The sequence below is a fragment of the Thermobia domestica genome, chromosome 15 (genome assembly GCF_964235325.1).
Source record: "Thermobia domestica chromosome 15, izTheDome1.hap1.1, whole genome shotgun sequence".
In the NCBI taxonomy this organism is placed as follows: domain Eukaryota; kingdom Metazoa; phylum Arthropoda; class Insecta; order Zygentoma; family Lepismatidae; genus Thermobia; species Thermobia domestica.
In genome coordinates, this window is record NC_137468.1 from 154,063,494 (window position 1) to 154,080,978 (window position 17,485).

At 33.6% G+C, this 17,485-nt stretch overlaps 1 protein-coding gene across 4 annotated transcripts in view; it reads left to right on the forward strand.

Annotated features, from left to right (window-relative positions):
• Positions 1-6,448: 6,448 nt before the first annotated feature.
• Positions 6,449-17,485, forward strand: part of LOC145671309 (DNA-directed RNA polymerase I subunit RPA1-like) — a 267,751-nt gene continuing 256,714 nt past the window's right edge. For 2 of the 4 annotated variants that reach the window (XR_014128501.1, XM_081740285.1), the window contains exons 1-3: positions 6,449-6,647; positions 8,495-8,668; positions 17,183-17,419. Coding sequence is in view for 3 of the 4 variants with exons in the window: in XM_081740285.1 (XP_081596411.1) it covers positions 6,479-6,647; positions 8,495-8,668; positions 17,183-17,419 (580 nt within the window). In the remaining variant the exon portion in view is untranslated. The remainder of the gene's footprint in view (positions 6,648-8,494; positions 8,669-17,182; positions 17,420-17,485) is intronic. The other 2 variants (XM_081740284.1, XM_081740283.1) reach the window with 1 other exon arrangement.

Sequence of the window (17,485 nt, forward strand, 5' to 3'; positions counted from 1 at the left end):
GAGTTTTATTAGTAATCTTGAATGTTCCAAAGCTACAATGAATAATTTACAAGATATACATACATACAATACAAGATCGAGCAAACTATTTTGATACACCTTAGCAGATTATCTAACGTTAAAGATAGTTATGTTATTGCTGGTATAAAATTTATGAATATGTTACCAACTTATATGCATTATTTGTCTATTGAGAAATCTAAAGCTAGGGTGTGTACGTGTCTAGTGGCTTTGCCTTTTCATAATATTAATAAATTTTTTGAAGTGCAAAAATTATTTTTCCACTGGTGATATCTTTGAATATGAAATTTATTGTAATAAGATGCATCTATTGTAAAACATGAAAGTTGCTAGTATAATATTTTAAAGCATGCATGTATAGTCCTTGATGTTGTCCACTGCATAATCATAGGCTTAACGACAATAAAAATATTCTATCCTAGCACAGATTGGTTTGTTTTCTGGACTGTAAACCATAGATGCAAAAGAGTCGGCTTTCTTGAGATTTTTTTTTTTTTTTTTTTTTTTTTGTAAAAGCTATGTTTGGAAAAAGATCATAAATTGTCAGTTAAAAAAAAAAAAAAAAAAAAAAAAAAACTCTTCAAGTATCACTTTTATCTCCCTACAGTAGATTCTACAATTAAGAAAGTGCGTTTGAAACATCCAGTACTTATGAGTCCTTTGTTCAATCCGGGGCTGGCTATATTGATTGATTTTCAAATTGCAGTTGTTACCTCCATGTGTAAGTTATGCAATTTATATATCCGAAATGTCATTTTGGTTGCCTAAACATTTTGTCAAGTTCTTGGATGTTATACATTTTGATATATGTGTTTTACTGCACACCTAAATTCAATATAGCAGGCAAGGAAAACGTAAAATCTGGAAATTTTACTTCCCATGGTTTTGCCGGCTAGGCTAAAGGACACGGTGATGATGAGAAATGATTGAAATAGTGGAATGAAAAAAGTGGGAGGAAATGGTAGAACCCCGAGAAAAACCGTGCATTTTTTATAAGGTCAAATTAAGATGAAGTATGCGGATAACCCATGTTGTATCATAACGTCTACAAAGTGGAAACTGAGCTCTACACAATTTTCTATAGAGAACATAATTTTCTTACTTTTTTGCAACTGTCTTACTTTTATATCATGTACTTGGAAAGATTAAAATCATTTTGTATAACAAGATATCAGGAAAATGTTAGGTGGTATGGTGAAGATTGTTTAAAAAGAGAATTGGTTCAATCATGTTCAGAAACATGATTCACTGGATTTCTCTGTAACGGAATGTTCTTTAGAACTGTGTGAATATATTTTATGAAAATCTTTTAAAATTTAATCTCTTGGTACCCCCCTCCCCCCAAACTGGATAACCTATTTACCTTTGCCTGATTTTGTTTCTGAAGTTGTAATTAACCTTAAAAAAATATTATCTATAAGGAAGCCCTTTCATTCATATATGTAACGTTCTTTAGAATATTTTAAAGTCATACTTTGAAAATATTTAGAAATATAAAAATTATTTACCGCGAATCCCATTCAGATACCCATTTATTTTTGCGTAATAATACATTTTGAGTGATTGTTAAACTTCAATAAGTAGCTTTTTCGATATTCATAGTTCTTCTACATGATACCCAAAAGTCCGTACCTTACAAGTTTGTTCTTTCCTTAGGTAATGAGGCATTAATGCGTGACTTTAATTTATTCATTGACTGGTTATAACTTGATATGAGTGATTCTTCTATAGAGCGTCTCACTCTTAGATTGCAGTACAGAGTAAATGGAGCGCCATGTTTTTTTTCTCTTTTTTTTTTTTTGGCCACTTTTGTTCCGCCGGATGTTTTCTTCCGAAGAAAGACAGAAAGAGTGACTGAGTCTGAGTCTGTAAATAAATCCTTTCTTAAATTAATGTATTTTCAACTCTTTTGTCATTCCTATCGCACAGATTCATTTGGAACGGCGAATTGGAGGATACGTACGAAACAACAGTCTAATAATTGTGTGTTAGAAGTTTTTTTCTTTTTTTTTATGATGGTTTATAAATCGTTCAATAAAATGTTGATGGAAGCAATACGAAATCGAGAGAACATATGAAACGAACGGAGAACATATGATTGAAATAAATGGCAGACTAAACAGTTCCATACAGAAATTTCCTGTACCGATTGTGCGGCAAACTAAGGAATAGCAATGGATAAGATACTGCTACTGAAGTTGAATAAGAGTGAAAACTGGAGTAGGGTGATAGTGATAAGTGACGAGAAAATATGACGTACGAGAACGTTCCTTCGTCTGTATACGCAAAATATCCACAAATCCAATTCCGTTTGACAAACAAGTTACATCGTAAAGTATATTGTGAAGGCTGCTGCTCCCCACTTCCGATGCCAGGAGATCTAAATGAAACATCGCACTATAATAGAAATTATAAACGCATTTGTGAATATTTACGAAAGATTTGTAAATTTAAAATAAAAGAAGAAGAAACGAACGCATGCTGAATACCTTTTAATCACTTTCGCTGCTTCCACTTAGAGGTGAAATCCCTTCCATGTAGCTGAAAACCCGGAAATCATGGAAATCTAAACGTGAAATAAAAGCAAGGGTGGGAATAGCGAAAAAAGCCTTTAGGAGGAAGGAGTATATTTTGTGGGACTTTGAATAAAGACCTGAGAAAAAGACTCATAAATTGTTTCGTGTGGAGTATTGTACTGTAAAGGGAAGAAACATGCTTTACGCAAAAAATGATTAAAAACGACTGGAAGCTTTCGAAATGTGGGTGTTGTTGGAGAATTAAGAGAATTATCTGGGTCGAACGTAAAACGAATGAGAGAGTATTAGAAATGGTGGGAGAGAAAAGAACAATTTTAGATATTAAGAAGAAGAAGAAAAACTGATTGGGACATTGGCTAAAAAGCAACTGTATCATGAAGGACGTGCTAGAGGGTATAGTGACAGGAAAAAGAGGGAGGGGACGAAAAGAAACTACAATTACTGAACGATATCAAAATAGAAAAATCATACGTGAAGACGAAGAGGTTAACCGAAGACCGTGGATCATGGAAGTTTCTGAGTTGCAGCAAGGGTCTGCCAATAACTTATGATAATGATGATGACAAATGCAATGGTGAATAGGAAGTGAACCTCCCTGGTTTTGTACTCACTTCTGACACCTCAGACACATAATGGAAACAAAAGAAGAATTGAAAGGAACCCCATTATATCTGTTCTAAACAAACGCGCAAGTTGTGACTTTAAATCACGTATAGTGACAGCCAACAAGATACAGATCGTTGGGCGAGGAAACAACCAAACAAAATTATCAAACCGTCCGAAAATATATTTTGTTCCTTTCACGCTTCCTAAAGAAACATGGGGGGAAAGAACAAAGAGTCCTTTCATTCTGCTTTGTGAGCTCATGAAGTTATTTGTTATAAACGCTTTTTCCATTTTTTTTTTCATCTGCGTATTGAAAATAAATAAGAGAAGTGGAATTGCAAACGAAACCAACTTTTATTGTCAAAATTGTCAGCATCCGAAACAACATTAAGGACCACATGCGAACTGTAAATGAATCAATTACAAAAACTAATAATTTTTTATCGCCAGGAATGAGGAGTTTTATTATTAATATATATATATATATATATATATATATATATATATATATATATATATATGTGTGTGTGTGTGTGTGTGTGTGTGTGCTACTCAAGGAAAACGAGCGAAGTAAGTAGTTGAACATAAGGTTGAATGGATGTGACGCAAGGTTTCTCGTAGGTATGGTCCAAGATTCAAATTTACGATCATGCTTCCGTTAAGCAGTATATTCGTGCTCGCATAGCATCAACAGTAAATACTCATCGGTATAGCACAACACTCTACATCAGTAACTTTAAAACAAACATTATAAGGAAAATAGCATCGGCAAGATTTTTCACTATGCTGACTAAAGTCATAAAATCTAAATAAAGAAAGATATCGATCTGCGAATTGTTTTAAAAATAACTTCAATCCTTTCTCAATTTTTTTCTCGCTTTGCATCCCCATCTAACCTGAAAAATTAAAAAGTTTCTCACTAGTCAAGTTTTTAGATATTGCATTGCAATAGTATATGCACTTTCTCCTACATTTTATTTTTTATTTTCAAATTCAAAAAGCTTTTTTGAATGCAAACTTTTCCAACATTAGCACCAAATATGGTGTTAATAGCTGTATAAATTTCAACATTGTATCTCTTACAGGTCCGAACTTATGACGTGATATATTTAACGCAACGTTAGAATTTGCCATTAGCAAGATTTCACTATTTCAATTTATTTCAATACTTGAAAATTCTTCTTGATATGAGAAAAAAAGATTATTTGATAGAGAATACAATGCTCTACAATAGTCTATCCATATCTAGCATAAAAAAACTATTTCTAAAATTCAGGCTAAGTTTGGCAACAATGGGCATAAGGAAAAGCATTGCTATTTACTCTTGTACTGCAATCTAAGGGTGGGACGCTCTATAGTTCTAGCACAACGAACTCCAGTGCAAATTTGGGGCCGTGGTTGCTCAGTGGTAGAGCTTCACCTCTGGTGCATGGAGTCCTTGTTCGATCCCAGCTCGCACCAAGTGAGCTTTCTGGTGGACAAACATTGTGTGTGGGTTTCCTCGGAGTTCTCCCTTTTTTTCTTCATTCCAGCATTTCATTCATTTCTCATCATCACCGTCTCCTATAGCCTAACCGGCATAACTGTTAGACGTAAAATTCAAAGATTTCATTTTTTCCACTGCAAATTTCGAAAACGATAGAATATTACGAAACTGTTGCACTGAAGACGTTAGAAAGGCTTAACGGCGTCTCACCTATTAAATACTTGAATTCGAAAATAAAAGAGTTGTTTGAATATGGCGTGTTTGGAAAGAAATAGCCAACAAACGCAGTTAAGTATACACCAGATGCATTGAGCAATTTTTTCTACCAAAGCCAATGATACAAGAATTTATAAAACGGCAGACAACAAATAATATTGTAGCTTCAGAAGACAATTCTATATTCTCATTTTCACACATACAACCTGCACATTGATCCAAAGAACTAAATCTCAAGCGATTGGTACAGACGATGTTTCAATAACCATGGTCAGGAAAATTCTACCGCATGTATTAATTCTGTCACTGATATATTTAATATTTAATTACTCTCTTTTCACAGGTACTTCCCCACAGTTTGGAAACTCACTGAAATCTACCTACTTCCGAAAGAATTGTTGTTGCGACAAATAAATGGACTTTGGTAAAATAAAACAATTTGTGCTTGTAATTTTGACTTTGCATTAAAACATCGACTCATTATCAACAATAATATTTTTTAAGGGTACAACTTTTACTTAAAATATATTATGAACATGGTGTTCTACCTTAAAATAAATTTATTTCAGATGCTCAGTCGAAACAATAAATAATAATGCGGCTTGCGACGTGCTTGTTGCTTACCTTCGGCCGCAGACAACTTTTACCTTCTTGAGGCAGGGTGAAGAGTTGGCCATAAAATCTGCAAATTTGTATGCAAAACTCTAACTCAAAAACAAGTTTTGCACAGCTTGCTCAAACGAAATTCTAAATAAATAAATAAATAAAATCGATGCGCCCTATTATTCATATGCTTCATACTATGTAGATCTTATCAGCTCGGCTATATCATGTAATCATGGATATTATCAGCTATTTGTTATGATTAGCTAGTATCTGAAATTTTCTAAACTAGTATTCATTGATTTAGGGACGGAGGCGGCATTTTTGTAATGCCCTAGGGAGGCAAAAATGTTAAATATGGCCCTGCCTCCTCCTCGAAATACGAGAAAGACATTTAGAATATTATATTTAATATGAGAGAAAACATATTTTAAGAATACAATTTGTTCTGAAAAATATTACTACTACTCCGAAATAAAATCGTAGGTTCGCCTTGAAAATTGTTGAGTGGAACGTGCCCCCTCTCCTCGAACAACGCCTACACTTTTCAAAGAATACACCGAACTAAACCGTAATTTAATGATAAATAACAGAGAAAAATTACAGATTGTTATTGTACACCAGGTGCGAATTCACTTTATAAATGAATTGTATGTACCATTACATGGGAAAAGGTTTCAGTATTGTTCTCCGGAGAGTCTCTTTTTTTCCATTCCTTTATTTTTTTTCTGTCTTTCGTGTATTTTAATCCTTCGTGAATAGAGCTCAATGAAGAGCCACAAATTAGGAAATACAAAGATTGTTCAAGTGTCAAAAATCAAACTGTAACAATTTATTTTGACATTCCGTCGGTTTTATATTTTGTTAGTGGTATTGCCTCTGGAATGTTGGAAGCTTTTCTCGTTTCAGTATAGAAATTGAATATTTTTATGTTTATTTTGTATGATTATTTTTCGCTAAAATTTGATTATTTTTATATTTATTACGTTTCTCTTACAGATTGTACAAGATGATTTTTTCTAAACACCGTTCTAGACATTCTGTACCTAGCGACATAACTTTTAGTCTGCACACATCAGAAGAAATTAAGAAATTGTGCGTAATAAAAATTGTGACACCAGTTGCATTTAATTCATTGGATCTTCCAACTCCAGGAGGGTTGTATGATCCTGCACTAGGTAGGTTACAATAGAATGCTTTATATGCAATGCTCAATTCGTAGTGGTCATGTGTAGCGTTGAGGCTAACACTCTCGTCTGTGTGTTCGAGTGGGTCTAGATTCGCTTACTGGTGGGGATACTCAGTCGGAAAGGTGTAAAACTTTCTTAAGCTAGCTATCCTGAGAGGTTTTTGTTGGATTTTTCCTCATTTACTGCAGGCAAAGCCAGAACATAGAGGTCCCAGGCTGTTTCCATTCTTCTCCTCCAATTCCCCGGGTAGTGTAATCGCCGAAGGACGTCATATTTCATACCTGACGACTTAAAATAGCCATAGATCCCGAAAGACCAGAAATATAATTCCAAATTCTTATCTTAGCTATGGCGAGAATTTTAATCGGTTTTGGAAACTGTGTAATCAATCACAAACGTTGATCTGAATTCGTGGTGTGTTTGTACAAAAATTAGATATCTATCAGCTAAATGTTTAAGTTTTCGCCGTATCCAAAACAAAAATGCTAAAGACATATCGCTGAAAGCGGGTAATTAGTACCTGTAGGTATTCGTCGTTGGTTGGTACATTTAGGATATCAGCATCCCTTTTTAGCACAAAGGTTATGGGAAACGTGGATTTACAGCTTAACATGGGATCCGAACCACAAGATCGCCAGTCGGAAATCGAACTCAACTCTTTCGCGTGTACTCTAATCATATACCCACGAAGGAGCTCCGTTTCTCTTCGTGGTCAAATATATGGTAGCTTCTATAATGCAATCAAATAAATGCACTTAAGTTTCCCTTTTCCTCTGTGTGTTGAAAGGTAGATAAACAGTTCGTATCTGTTAGTGATCTTGTAATGATTCGTATTTACTAGGTTTCTCCTGTCCCAAAAAATCCGAAATCTTCGATGTATTTCCAAGCAATAATTCCGGTCTTTGTGAAAGGTTTATATTAGTTGTTTGTTAACTTACGTATTATTGTGATTATCATTATTATGTTCGTCTTCTTCTTCTTCTTCGTACTATTACTACTACTACTACCAGTGGCGTATTTACGATTTTGTTTCGGGGAGGGCTTTGCTAACTTTCGGGGGTGGGGGGCTTTGCCTGAAAATGTGAAAATTCTGCAAGATATTTTATATACTTTACTATAGTAAGTAAGATTTCGGGGGGGGGGGGCTTAAGCCCGGAAGCCCCCCCTAAATACGCCACTGACTACTACTACTACTACTACAACAACAACAACAACCACAACTACCATCACCACCACCACTACTACTACCACTACTCGCATGATTTGTTTCTTACCAAGGAATCATCAAGCTTTCTATGGTTTTCTTTCTTCGATTGTATCCTCCTTTCCTTCTCGTTCAACACAAAACATCCGATAAATGTTTTAAGGTAGCAATCGTGACATGAAACACGTACACACTCGTCATGTTCTTTAGATATATTAGTGCATGTATGAGAAACACTATAGCTTTGTACCTCATTTCTCTAGGTCAAATGAACAACTTCTCGTGTATGTACGTAGAGGTTCTTTCTAACATGAGTTTCAGTTCTATCTACGAAAACTTCCAATCACTTAATAAATAATTTCTGTTTATATTGTAAGTTTGTGGATCCTTTTGAAATACTACTATCCAGAAATACACCATCTCAAGAGCCATTTTGATGTTTTTATTGAGAGCAGTTCGATTTCTGGAAAATATTATACTGTGGCTTTACACTTCTAATGTTTAGAAATGTCCCAAATATCGAAATATTCAGTGTTAGTTTTTATTAAGAGCCCTGATTTAATGTTCTGAACATTTCAATAATAGTTGTATTGATGTGTTAAAGTTCATGTATTTATTTATTTATTTTCAGGTACAACAAATGAAGATGAATTCTGTAAAACATGCCATAAGGACTTTAAGAATTGTAATGGTCATATGGGCTATATTGAGCTGCCACTTAGAGTTATTAATCCTCTTTTTCACAAAACTGTGTTTAAGATCATTAGGATTAGCTGTTTAAATTGTTACAGTGTCCAAATTCCAGGTAAGTTTTCCTCTGACTGTTTTTTTGTGTAGACCCCATTTTTCCCATTAAGAAAACCCTTATTTATTACTCTGTGAGTTGACCACCTGCCTTTTTTGGAACTTGTCCACATTGTAGTAGTACTATTCATATGCGTTTAACGTTAAATTATATTTAATTTATGTTTGATACCTGATCATTTGGCTATATATTCGATCTTTCTAATCTTTTACACAGCCTTACAGAACATCTTTTACTGTTACGTTTGGAAGATGATTTGACACAAGGGAGAAAAATTTGTCAATTGAAAGTAACTTCTCCGAAAATACAGGAGATAATGGTGTTATTTGTTGTTTCGAATTGTCGGTGAGTGTATAAAGAGATCGGCGGTATTATGTCCCCTCATTCATTACTTACATTAGTCCAAACCACACGTATTTATTGGGGGTATCTTTATATCATGTGCTCGAAGTCTCCTTTCTTGGATGGAAAAAGAATAAAGAAAATGTCACAGTGTTTCATACGTAATTAGCATGCTGAAATTACAAGATTTAAATTGGATTGCAAATGGATTGAGATCGATATTTATTACATATAATGTTCTCATGTTGCAGAAATAAGTTTTACTAGATATTATTCGGGTGGTTGTTTTGAAGTGTAACGGTCGTTTCCATGGCGATGTTATATGATACATGGACTAACAGTGTATGGTAAAATCGAATATACATAAGCTTCCACCTGGAACCGAACCTAGGTCTAAGTATACACTGTATATTATTTAAGGTACACTTATGTCCAAAATTTGTGTCATATATCTATAAATTACATAAATGGAAGTAACTCTTTTTCTTATGAGAGACAATTTCATATGTCTTGTTGGAAACATGCAGAAGAATAAAACATATTGTCAAAATGATATTTGAAAAATAAATAAATAAAAGGAAACAAGTCATAATTAAAGAAAGAAACCTCAGAAACTTACACTTAACTCACGGTACTCACGTGGCCAACGGGAGCGGTTTGGAAATTAGTACTTTGCCTTAGGGTACAATATTGTATTCGCATTTATTTTCTGCAGTTTGCTTAGAACAAGCAACTTCTAGCTACTCTCTTCATTTACCCGTATAACGACTCGTAATAGTATATTTTAACTTCAGTAGACTCCCAAAACTTCAGTAAAATACAGTAGACTTCCAGACTTTGTGAATTCAATATTCAAAATTGAAGTAGCTTATCTATAAGTACTGGTTGCAGTAGAGGAATAAGATAAAAGATAAAACCTGTTTCTCGGACGCAGAATCCATATAAGAAAGCTATTACTTCCTCTTTCTTATTGGTTTTGCTCTTGGTAATTGATGTCTGTCAGTTCTGGTTGAAATAAAAAGAATAAAATCAGAAATGAAACATTTTCTTTGTATTAAATCCGTATAAAACTCTGCGTGTCGCAAACTATTTCCGTTTTATCCATTATGCGATCAGTGTTGTAATCAGAAAAAGTTAATTTTCAACATTTAATGTTTCAAGAGGTAGATAAAAATCCAGAGGAAACTCGTTCTTGAGACGCTGAGTCTGTGTAAAGAATAGTTTTTTTTTTTTGTTATCTCTTGCCGTTTCTGCTCTATGAAAATAAGTATTGAAACCGGAAGTACTAGAAAATTTTAGCCACTTCCGGTTTTGATAGTGTGTTGTGGAGGTGAGGATATGTTCTCTTGAGACGCTGAGAGCACAAGAAAAGTATTGTCACTACTTTTTATCCGACCTATGTGTTGCCGTGTTTGTTCTATGGCAATCAACGTTGAAACCGGAAACGGTTGATTTCTGTCACTTTTGATTTGAAATGAAATCTTTGAGTTTTACGTCCCATGGTTATGCCGGTTAGGCTAAAGGAGACGGTGATGATGAGTAATGAATGAAATGGTGGAATGAAGAAAATGGGAGGAAACGGGAGAACCGCGAGGAAACCCATGCACACGGTGTTTTGTCCACCACAAAACCCACTTAGCGGGGACCGGGATCAAACCCGGGACCCCAAGCACCAGAGGTGAACGCTCTTCCACTGAGCCCCCGCGACTCCATATTTTTGATTTGAATAGAAGATTAAGATTTGGGACCTATTCGTGGAGCGCTGAATCAATTTCAACAAAATCTCTTATCAATATAATTTTATTAAAAACCGGAAATCAATATTTAAAGCCGGAATTACTAGTAAATTCAGCCACTTACGGTTTTGGTAGAATGTTGCAGATGGTGATAATATATTCTTCGAGACATTGAGTCGATTGCAAAAAAATAGCTTGCCGTCGCTATTTATTATTGATGTTATTCTTTGGTAAAACTGGAAATGGTTGCGTTTACCACTTTCGGTTTGAATAGAGGGTTAACCTAAAATATAAAACTTATTGTGGGGGCACTGAATCGACTGCAAAATACCGCTTCTTGATATCTTGTATCGTTTTGCTCTTTGGAAATCAGTATTGAAACCGAAGGTAGTAGTAAGTATAAACCATCTTCGGTTTTGACAGTGTGTTGCGGATGGTGGTGATGTGTTTCCTTGAGATGCTGAATCGACAGCAAAACACCACTGTCTCTATCTATTAGCATATTTATTCTACGGCGAGAAACGTTAAAACCGTAAATGGCTAATTTCAACTATTTCCGGTTTGAATAACAGGTTAACGAAGCAGGTGGAACCTATTTTTGGGATGCAGAATCGATTACAGAAAACCGCTTGATGGTATCTCTTACTGTTTTTGTTCTGACACCATTCGACAGACAGACGGACATAAGCATTCAATGAGACTGCCAAGACTTGTGCATGACATAGTTTGGTAGTCTAAAAATGTGGCAGTTGATCAAACAAGCAAGACTTACTGAATAGCTTGTGTATATAACACTGTGATTATCTCAAAGAATATGATAATAACAGGTCTGAACAAACAAAACCACAGAAATTTGATTTTTGTTTTTTTGTAATTTATTCTGGGATTTTAAAATTCAAACTGTTTATAGTCTTAAAGGATAAGTTTTGGAAATTTAAAACCTCCAAACAAAAATGAAATTCTTGAGACCTTCTGACACTATATCAGACGACTAATCTTGAACAAACCATTTTACTTCGTTCACTGATTTTAAATTCGTATTTTTCGTTCCACTTATCCTTTTTTTCACTACTAAGTACGTAAACACCTGACTAGCCGTCACAGATTAGTGGTTAGCGTTTTTTGTTTTGCAATCGATGACCACGGAAAGATTTCTGTTCTACAGACACATGCCAGTATAATACCTTATTGAGTAATAAAAGTTCCCATCATAGACAAATGATTATCGTTTTTATTTTGCATTTGATGAGGAAGTAAAAGCTTATTTAGATATCTTATTTATTTATTTAGGTATCTGGACCTACTGTATCAGCGATTGTAGAAATTCATAGTATACTGTAATAATGTTCACAAAGTAGATTTTTCCAAATTAACAATGTCTTTAGAAAATTTTATAAACCTGGGAAATACAGTTCCGAAATTTTTATAATCTTTCCAGTTTCTCAGTGTGTTGAAATCGAAACTGAATAAGTCTACATAAATCTGTGTATGACTAACTCAAAAAATAAAACGTTTGATACTTTTAATGAGCCCAAAAAATAAAATTCCAGAAATTTTGATTTTCTTCTCATTTTACTTTTTTTGATGAGTGTAATAATTAAACGTAAATTTAGTTATAATACGTCTGATTAAAAATGTTTGAATTATGAGTGAGTTTCAAAAATACAAGAGTAAACGCGAAAACTATTTTTTCCGAATTTTTAGTTTGGCTATGAGTTTACATTTATCAAGTGATTCAAAAATTTCAAAATTAATTGATAATCTATACAACATAAATGATTTTCTCGAAGAGAATCATGTTTCAAATAGTGTAACAAAAAATTTGATAAAACGTTAATTGCCCGTATTTTTTATTTCAATTAAATTGTATTCTTTTTTACATATAAAATTATCTCAAGAATATCATGATTTAAGAATTGTAATAAGAAACCGGAAGTATTAATTTCCATAGAATTAATTTTTGTTATTTCACGGTAATTTATCGAAACAATTTTAAAAGTTCAAAATCAGTTGTAACGTTATGATTTTGCCAAATAACAAATCCAGAAAAGTGATAATTCGTTAATTTTGTTTTTTAAACAAATTATGCTCGTCATTTTAATTCTAACTCGAGAAAGCAAAATATCAAACTTTTGATTTCGTTGTATGTCTGTATCTTTTTATTCAATTCTAGAAATTCAAAGTGAATTATATTCTTTATAACATACATGCTTTTTCCAAGTAACACTGTTTTCAGAAAAAAAAAAAAAATGTAATAACAAATCTCCAAAAACTAAATTCTCGAAATTTTGGTTTTGTTATAACAATAAAGTTTCGTTCGATTCTCAAAATTCAAACTGAATTCTATTATTTTTGATACATATGTTTTCCTGTCACCATAAGTGTACATTCATATCGTGTGAAAGCAAATATGAGTCAGCCGCATTTTGTGAAGTCATTGTGGTGCCTGGGTTTTATCAGAGTTCTTCTGTTTCCTCCCATTTTTTTTCATTACACCATTTCGATTATTATTATTATTATTATTATTATTATTATTATTATTATTATTATTATTATTATTATTATTATTATTATTATTAGTATTATTATTATTATTTTGTCTTATCTCTCTGAGCCTCAGGGCATACACATTGGACGTAAGACTAAATATATATATATATATATATATATAATCATGACATCATTGTAAGAAATCTCTCATGTCATTACACTGTCGCTAGTGTGTATAGGGTCGTCGTGTAGGCAGGGCGACCGGGGAAATCGCCCCGGGTGCCGCGACCAGGGGGACACCGGAACGACAAATCAATAAAATTCAAGGAATTCAGATTACGTTCGTAAATGAATCTTCTTTCAAAAAAAAAAAAAAAAAAAAAAAAAAAAAAAAAAAAAATTGTTAACTTAGATAGGATCTATTTTAATAATGATCAGGCCAGGGCTAAGTAAAATTACCGCTAATGTAAAACATCGTCTAGGATTATTCAATGGGAGCTTTCTCCAGACCTCTGTGAGAAGAGGAGTTTATAGTGGAAAACTGACCGAGATCTGCTATTACTTACTTCTTATCCGTATGACAGTTTGTACAAACTGAAGAAGCTTCAGCAGAATTCAATAACATTTCTTTATTCCTATTTCGTCCAAGAAATGCTCAAATAATACCATAATAATTGCAATACTACAATTATCTGCTTAGTTTGACATCACTTGATAATAACCGGTTAGCATCACAAATACGACTTCGCACGTACTTTCCAATCAGTAACAGAATAAATATCTTTACAGTCCTTCAATTCTGAACTAACTTCAAACAACAACTATGTTTATTAAACTATCACGGATGTAGCCATGAGAGAGCTCAATTGTCCCCCCGATTAAAATGGAAAAGGAAATCTTAATAAAATTCAAATATAGGCTATCCTATATTGGTTTAAACTGAAAACAGTTTTGTAAAAAGGCACTACAATGCAATTTTAAGGCTTAAGTTTTACAAAACGTTTCGAAGGGTACTGCCGCACCTCGTATACTCGGGAAGGAGGTGTGTTCCCAGACACCCTTTTCCGGTGTCCCCGGATCAAAATCCTGGCTGCGTTCCTGCCAGCTATTACAATGTCAACAATACAAATCATTTTCGTGCCCAACAAACATCTACTTTTCAAAAATTATTTTCTATTTGTTATATTTATGTTAGAATGCCTGTCGTATTGACAATTTAGTAAGTTAAAGCTGATAAAGACGTATTTACGCTCAACAATGGCCCACGAAAGTATGTATATGTCATTATGCAGTTAATTTTGCTCACTTCTATTTTAATTTCTTAGTATTTTTATGTTATCATTAATATCTTTATGTTACAATTAAGAACTATTATAGTTCTTATAATCTTTACACTACATGTTTTGGAACAACGTATCGTTAACTTTGTTTTGCAGAACGAACATTAACAAACCGTCCATTTTAATTTTGAACATAAATTATAAACGTAGGATTGAATTGAAGCAAATACTCACAAATAATTACAAATGTCACCTGAAAAAGTTATTTTAGTATTCTAACGCTACGACAAATTTACTGAAAAATTTGTGTTAATCGCAAGGAAAGAAAAGTTTATATGATTTTTTTTTTTTTAATAGCAAAAGTCAGAAAATAACAAAGTTTTTTGTTATCACTTACACATTGGGCTTTGATATTCGTATTGTTATTTGTATATTCTATGCTATTATGGATCTCGCAGAGATTGGAATACAAAGTAGAAACTGGATGCAGTTAACTAAGGAGAGAAGTCAGTGGAGAGCTTTTGTGAACGCGGCATTGAACCTCCGGGTTCCATAGGCCATAGAGTTAGTTAGTTAGTTATATTCTATGCTATTACTATGTTGATGTGTATCAAGTTCACAATAAACAAGAATAGCACTCGATTTCAATAATTCAAAACCCTGTTTTCATTAACTTTTATGTTTTAACTACAAAAGCCATTCACTTTAAAAGAATTGACCTAAAACTAACTTCTTTTATCTTACATTCCATATTTAAATCTAGAAGTATAGAATAAACTCTGGTTGTTTCTCATAACACACTGGGGGATGGGGCGCCTTAGAATTCTCGCCCCGGGCGCTTACAACCCACGCGACAGCCCTGAGTATGTATTCCTATGTAATATTAATATTAATGTATATCAGTGACATGATGAACGAAGTTCTGCCTAATCCTATATCACATGCCCTTCCCCTCCCATGACTCACGTTTTAGTAAGTACCACCCATCTAACAACCAATCACTAGTATTGTTGTGAGTCGATACCTGCGCTAACATATGATTCTTTATAATGCTATAATGAAACATTACAAATAAACATATAAATGTCATGTCGTATTGTCAATTCACTGATACCTCGAACCTAACTAAATTCACTAGTGTCGCCCAAATATCATACGATCTGTTCAATCGCAAACCAAGACCTACTTCTCCAATAAACCAGAAATGCAGCTGTGGACCAAAACCTTCGATCTTCCCCTGATCTTGATTTAACCTCATCTTTTACGGCCTTTGATGACCTGACTTGGGAGAATCTTTGTTCCATGTCCAAGTATCTCAATGAATGGAAGTCTACTCTCGCATAAAGATCAGGAGCATAGATGCAAATCATTTCGTGCTTTGGTCACCAGTTTGACCTCTCAAAACCGCAGAGCCTGTATAAGGTACAATTTCTAGGAGCTGCGATTCTTCCAGTCATTTACTACCTGAATTTACTTGTAAAGCGCTTAACTCATGCGAAGGAAGGGTACCAGTCAATGTGAGTTTGTGGTGGACAGCATTGTGTTCGTCGTGAGTTTTCTCGGAACTGTCCGTTCCCCCCCCCCCCACATTCTTCTCCCCATTTTCTTCATATTTCATTTTCATTAATCATACGTCTTCATGTTGGTTGTTAAAAATTTCATTTCATTTGTTCATCTACTTTGTACTGTTCTTTTTATGTATGCCAAACTGGAGTCTTTCTTTCTATGTAAAATCATGTCCAAAATTATTGTCGCATGTCTATAAATATGTTGATGTAGGAATATAATTTGATAACGAATTCGCCCGGTATTTCTTATAATGTTAGTATGTGTATAATCAGCAAAGACATGTATGTGGCAAATTTCATGTCAAAAGAGCAGTAAATAAGAACAATAAAACGAAAATAAAATTTTCTCGTCCATTTAGCAACACTTCATTTTACTCATTCTAATTTTCGTTTTATGTATAATTCTTTTCCTATGAAATTTATCACAAATATACTTTTCCCAATTATACACACAGTATCACTATTAAAAATACCCTGCAAAATAATTATCAAATTATATTCTTACAAGAAGACAGTTATAGATATGCGACAATAATTTTGGACATGAGTGTACATGAGCAATCATACTCGTTTTATATTATGCAGAAGCACTTTTTCCCCTAATCGAACTCACGATACATTGCAATTCTAGGTTTATCAGAATTTTCCGAACTCTGCTGTTTATCAAGGTTTCTTCGCGGTCATTTTCTGCATAGTGTATCGTCTGTTTTGTTGTCCTCTATTTCTGTAAAACTATTCTCTGACCTTGGCCTGGCTACTAGCTCTTTATTCACTAAAACTAATATGGATGAAAAGACAGACCACTGGATGCTTCGTGCACCTTACTACTTTTCTTTTTTTCTCAATGATAAATCGAAGATTTAGGGTTAAGATACATTTCAATTGTATAACTTTTGGTGTGTAAAATTCCTTCAGATGTTCATGTATGTTTTACTTGCAGCAAAATATAGACGTATTTTCTAATTTATTCTAAAGAAAAAATGTATTCAGTGTTTAGTCTTATTAGTTTTCCTTGCTAATATATATATATATATATATATATATATATATATATATATAGTTATTGAAAACTTATTGTAAATTCTGTTTCTTTGATAGCTCATATAAAGCATTTACTACGAATCCAATTAAAACTCTTGGATGAAGGTTTTATTTTAGAAGCATTAGAAGCAGAGTCGTATTTATGGAGGCGTTTTTTAACGGACGATGAGAGGGAGCTGTCTGGTGAAGAGCAAGAAAACGTATCAATAAAATTTCGTGAAGATATGACTCCGAAAGAACAGGAGGAACTTACGAAGAAGATTCTCCATGAGTATTATTTGCAATGTGCTAAAAGTAAGTGAGATTTCAATGGAATTGTACCCATAATCGTATATTCAGTAGCAAAAGTATATACTTAAC